Here is a 6,000-nt window from a genome sequence, read left to right on the forward strand (position 1 = left end):
CTCCCGGCTCACACTGAGAGTCACTAGGGCAGTGCCAGGGAGTCATGGTCACTGGGGAGCAAGAATTAAACACCACCACAGCCCCACATCCACTGCACCCCAAGATGGATGGGAGCACATGCCAGCCCAGCTCTTAAAGCCACTCTGATCCCAGAGCGCTTCACAAATTGCGTGTACACAGTGTCACAGAAACACAGCCACCTCTGGGGTGGGGCACAACAGCTGTTTAACTGCTGCACAGCATAGCAGCATGAGGGGATCCTGTGCCCAGTTCATGCAGCAGGGGAGGGAGAGGAGCCAAATGGAACTGAGCAGGTTAGAATTTGGCCTGGCTAAAAGCCCTGTTCTTGCCAAAAGTTTCCTGGGATCTTGAATGAACACAAGTGGCCAGGGCCTCTGCCCTTCCCAACCTCTTCCTGCCCCTCCCTGCACTCAGGGTTACAGACCCTTGGCTGGTCACTTTCTCCTTGACTCTGCTTCCCAGAAAGATGGCAGCGCCCGCCTTGGCCTTGTGGAATTCCAGATCCTGTGGAACAAGATCCGAAGCTGGCTGGTAAGGAGGTGACTTTTGGAGCGCTGGAGCGAGACACACTCCTCCATGCTGGGGTATGGGGTGGGGGGAAGGAAGTGCCAGCCTGGTCTTCACTTCCCCATTGTGTCATTGCAGACAATCTTCCGCAACCATGACCTGGACTCGTCAGGCACCATGAGCTCCTATGAGATGCGCATGGCTCTGGAATCAGCTGGTAAATCAGGAGGGGATGGGGGAAGGTTCCTGGGTAGGGGTAGGCGGATATGTTGATCTTGGACCCTGGGTGAAAGTCCCTTGCAGCTAGATCAAGCCCGATACCCACCTGGTGCCATCAGCTCAGAGTCCGCCAGTCATGGCATTAGGGTCACACCTGAGATCTGTTCTGGCTTCCTGTACCCAGAGTCTGCTGACTGCTCTGCACTGGGGGTACTGTCCGTAATCGTGTGGTCACAGCAGTGCTAGTCTGAGTGCCTTGAGACCAGATGAGTCTGGGATCCAGGCAGGGCTGGCCCAACCTCCAGCCACTCCATTGTGGGGCTGGCTTCCTGGCAGAAGGGAATCCAGGGGATCAAGTGGACTAAGTGTCCTGGCTACAGATTGGGGGAGAGAGCTGTAAACAGAGGGCTAGTGTCCCCCAGCCCATCGGCCTCTTATTCCAGGATGGGCTGGATTCTGTTTCCAACTCCCAGCTGTTGCTGAAACCCAAAGGGTATGGCGCCCTCTTTTTATAGCCCATCCCTCGCTCCCCTGGGGACTAACGGCTTCCCCCATCTCCGCCCTCCAGGCTTCAAGCTGAATAACAAGCTGCACCAGGTTGTGGTAGCACGCTATGCCGATGCAGATCTGGGCGTGGACTTCGATAACTTCGTCTGCTGCCTGGTCAAGCTGGAGGCCATGTTCAGTAAGTGCCATCTGTAGGGCGCAGCTGCACCCAGCACCCGCCAGGCAGGAGGTGCAGAGGAAATCCTGCCTGCAACCGAAACTGGTAGATCAGGGAAGCCAAGTGGCATTGCCTGGGCTGTGGGTGGGTTAACACCCCTGTTCACACTGGAGCCTGGAGGAAAACCTTGATTTTAAGCTTCATCTGAAAGAAAGCATTTCCCCTAGTGGGGCTGATGGAGTCAGAGCGCCCCCTAGTGAGTCACTGACATCACCCCCAACAGCAGAGCCCCGCTGAGGATGCTACTAGGCATTAGGACTGACTTGCTGTCACGGATCTGCAGGACTGGTGCTACACCACCAACTTTGGAACAGTCTCTAGGAGGAGCCCCTTCAGCGTGCCCGGCCCCCCAGGGGTCTCACTCTTCCTCCCTGGGGAAGCCATGGGGCCTCACTGCCTCCTTAGACTGGACCTCTGGGTCTTCAGCACTCCTGCTTCACCCAGTGATCTCTGATCAGCAAGTCCAGCAGTGATAGACTCCTGGCACAGACTTGTACACTTGTCAGGGTTGAGTGCACCCCACCAAGCATTTGCATTGACACACAGACAGCATGGTCAAAACAGTTTATTAGTCCACAGGAGCACAGCAGAGGAAGTCCTGGGGGTAGCCTAGAGAGCTGAGGGTTAAAGCATAGTCCATTCTGGTTAGCCCAGCCAAGCTGGAGTGAACCCCTTTGTTCAAGCTCTGTCCAGGTGAGAGCTCTGACTCCTTCCAGCAGCCAACTCTTATCCTCCCATCTCTCCAGTCCTGCTCTGGGGGGGCGGGGGGAACATACTTCCTCCCTCCCTCTGGGTGGTTGGCTGATAGATGTCAATGTCCCAGTGAGTGGATTTGCCATTGTCTTCTCAGATGCTCCGTTGACCTGGGAACTAATCCCCGTCACTTAAGCACTACAGCTATGCCAATGCAGCATTTTAAGTGTAGACCTGCTCTTAGCCTGCTCTGAGAGTCCTTTTTGCACCCACTGGCTTACAGTGCAGCATAAAGGGGAAACTGAGGCATAAACAAGACTCATAAAAATATTCCCACTTTGTCACAAAGTGCACCCTGGGTTTTCAGGGAGGTCTCCCATCCAATTCCTGATTCAGCCTGACCCTGCTTAGCTTGCAGAGCTGGGCTGGGCTGGTATCAAGTATGGGCTGGCTGTCAGTATTGAGGTGCAGCTGTGACATAGTGAAATTGCCCCTAATCAATGGCTCCCACACCATACCACGTGACTGCACAGCTGTTGACCCAGGGGCTGGGCATTCAGGGGAGGATTCGTGGCTGAGAAGCTTGTGGCAGCTGCCCCCTGAGCAGCTCTCGCTCCTTCTGCCCCCTGCAGGATTCTTCCGCAGCATGGATGCCGAAGGCACCGGCACAGCAGTGATGAACCTGACCGAGGTGAGAGCCAGCCCTGGGCAGCCAGAGGGCAAAGGGAGCTCTCCGGTGGAGCTGGGGAAGCTGGCTGGATCCTGGGGCGTAAGGGGGAGCCCTCCGGACTGCTGGGGTAGGGGAGGGAACGAAAGTCCTCACCCAAAAAATGGAGGGGAGGGGAATGGCAGACCCCTCCTGTCCACATCCTCCCTCAGCCAGCTCTGTGCAGCTGCGCTGGCTGCTGGGCAGCATTCCCAGCTCAGTGAAATCCCCAAGAGGAACAGATCCTGCCTAGAGCCTGGTTTCCTCACCACCCCCATCCTCTGTATCTAGGGATGTGCCCAGCCCTGGTGACCATCTGATCCCCTGAAACAGAACAACCAAGGCTTTAACTCTGACTGAGTTGTGGACCAAGCTAGTGGGCTGGGGGAGGATCATTACTGTAACCCCTGCCCCTCCAACCCTAGCCCCAGTGTTCATTCACTGTCCCCCTACTGGTGGCTCAGTCCAGGTGGAAGCCCAGGCTTTGGACCCCCCTCTGTTGCAGTCTGGTGGGGCAGCGGTTTGTGGCTCCCTTTCCCCACCAGCCCGTTCACTCTTTCCTCTCCCCACAGTGGTTGCTGCTGACGATGTGTGGCTAGGAGCAGAGACAGACCCATGCCGGCTGAAACACCCCGATGGGCTGGGACACCCCATAGTGCCTCCCCCTCGGATTTACAGACACACAACGTCCCGTCATCACCCCTGCTCCTTGCCTCTCTATCCCTCTCCCTCACCATCCCACACTGAGCCCATGGCCCTCACCCCACCTCCCAGCAGGACGCACTCCAGCGTCATGTTGCCCCTTTTCAACCCAAGCAGCTAGTCAAAGTTTGGGGCCCTGAGGGTGTTCCAGCTGGGAGTAGAAATTGGTGATAGGCTGATCTCTTTGATGTAGTTTTGTTTATTTACAAAGAATGTACGAAGTCCTGTGTCTGTGAAGGCAGAGTGAATTGACTAGCAGGAACCAGTTTCTTTGGTTCACAGCACCAAGATTTATCTTTTCACCTGCACCCCAACCCAAAAACCTCTCCCCCGGTTTCTTCCGGGGTCAGCCACCGTGCTTTTCCTTCTGCCTGTCTCTCTCATTCAGAGTCTGCCACACAGTTTGTGTTATTCCCCCATACACACACGTGCACACCTGCTGACCATACCCAGTCATACCATCTGCCCACTAGGTGCTAGTTTCTGGGCAGATTATTAGGTTTTGTTTCAGGTGTGACCCCTTAGCTGTCTCTTATGATGGACTTAATTGAGGGACTTATTCACACATCAGTTAGAAGTTTTAACTCAACCCATAACAAGTTCACTGTTTCAATTTGTAACAGACCCAGTAGCCAAGCCTCTCTAGCTCATTCCTGACTCTGGGTATGGCTTGTACTCTGCAATAGGAGGAGGTGGGGGAGGGCATAATGGGGTATGCTGCATGTTGAGTCATTTGCACATGGTCTTTAGACCAGCAACTCTAGCTGCATGTAGCGAGGCGCCAGTAAGGGATGGAACTTGACTGCAGGGTGCAGAGTACCTGGCCCCCATGGGGAGGGTGTGGGATCTATGTCACTTCCTGGGGGGCTGCTCTGGCCCACGCTGGCGTTGGTGCCAGTTTGACTTTGTGAGTGAATCCCCCCAGGTCTCAGCACTGGGAATCGCAACCTGCGTCTTTGCTAGGGGCTGGGCTGGGCGGCAGCCAGCGTGGGGGTTGCCTCTGGTTAAAACCAAGAAGGGGCACTTGAGAGGAGGGGAGAGACTAAGTGGTTCAGAACCAGGCAGTAGGACTCCTGGGTCCTGTTCCTGGCTCTGGGAGTGGAGTTTGATTTAGGGGTTGGAGGAAGGAGCTGGGAGTCAGGACTCCTGGCAGCCGAGCTGTTCTAAGCACTTACATGCTTATCACCATTGTGCCTGGGCACCTTCTAAACATGGCCATGACCAAAGTATAAAGCCCTCTCGTGGGTCAGGACTTCTGGGTCCTAGCCCACCTGTCACTGACTCGTGTGGCCTTGGGCGAGTCTCTTCAGCTAGTCTGAGCCTTAGATCATGTCTACACTAGAGAGCTTCCAGCAGCACCGCTGTAAGATCTCTCGTGTGGCCGCTCTATGCCGACAGGAGAGAGCTCTCCCGTCCGCATAATAAAACCACCCCCGCGAGCGCCAGTAGCTATGGCAGCAGGAGAAGCTGTCCTGCCAACACAGCGCTGTGCACACCGGCACTTCTGCTGGTGTAACGTATGTCGTGTAGGAGTGTGTGGGTTTTTCTTCACACCCCTGAATGACGTACGTTCCACCGACAAAAGTGGAAGTGTAGACAAGCCCTCGCTCTTCAACCCAGGGTTGCTGAGTGCAAGAAGATTGTGGTGAATGTCACTCTTCTGCCCGCTGCTGCTGTTTAAGGGGGCAGCACACCCTATATCTGCCCTAGAGAGAAGTTTAGGGTTTTCTCTCCCCTGTACCACCCCCCGCGTGTCTCGACAGGAACAGGGCTGTGATTCCCTCCCCCAGGGGTGAGTTCCTTTCTTGCCCCCTTACTTCATGGCCCCTGTGCTGCTACTGCAGTGGGGTGGCCCTAGGCGGGGCTCTGTCCAAAGCCCCTGCCCTGAGGCAGGAATGTGGGCAGCAGCACGAGCGCTTGGCCCTCCACCCCACCCCTTGCCTATGCATCTCTGCAGGATGTGGCTGTGGAAATAACCACTTCTGCTCGGCTGGCAGAGCTGCCTCCCCAGCCCCTGCTTACCACGTAGCCTGGATAATAAATAGAGATCTGTACAAACGCAGCCTCTGCCGTGTGTGATTGGGGGCATAAATCTCTCGCAGGGGCACGAATCTACAGCCAGGCCCTGTGCACAGCCTGGGCTGCTGGGTCGAGTAGGGGAGTAGCCCCCGTCTGCACTGGAGCAGAGCAAAGAGTCTGTCCCTCCCCAACAGTGTCTGGGGATAGAACATGGGAATTAGCCCTGGGACAGTAGGGTGGTGGCACTGCTCCCTCCCTGCCCCTTGTGCCTCAGCATAGTGGGTGCTGTCAGAAAGCGCCCCCGACCCATCTCTGCTGAATGGCAGTGGAGGCTGAACTAGGGTTTGGGGCAGGAGACTGGGCCAGTGGTGCAGTGTTCTGAGTGGGCCCAGCTGCCGCAGGGATGAG

General features: G+C 56.0%; 1 protein-coding gene across 1 annotated transcript in view; it reads left to right on the forward strand.

The window, feature by feature from the left end:
- The window catches only part of CAPN11 (calpain 11), a 29,787-nt gene extending 24,156 nt beyond the window's left edge, over positions 1-5,631 (forward strand). The window contains exons 18-22 of the mRNA XM_073338495.1: positions 485-553; positions 668-746; positions 1,317-1,433; positions 2,798-2,856; positions 3,444-5,631. Coding sequence (XP_073194596.1) covers positions 485-553; positions 668-746; positions 1,317-1,433; positions 2,798-2,856; positions 3,444-3,470 — 351 coding nt within the window. The 3' untranslated portion in view covers positions 3,471-5,631. The remainder of the gene's footprint in view (positions 1-484; positions 554-667; positions 747-1,316; positions 1,434-2,797; positions 2,857-3,443) is intronic.
- Positions 5,632-6,000: the final 369 nt, after the last annotated feature.

This window comes from Lepidochelys kempii, chromosome 3 (genome assembly GCF_965140265.1).
Source record: "Lepidochelys kempii isolate rLepKem1 chromosome 3, rLepKem1.hap2, whole genome shotgun sequence".
NCBI classification, from domain to species: domain Eukaryota; kingdom Metazoa; phylum Chordata; order Testudines; family Cheloniidae; genus Lepidochelys; species Lepidochelys kempii.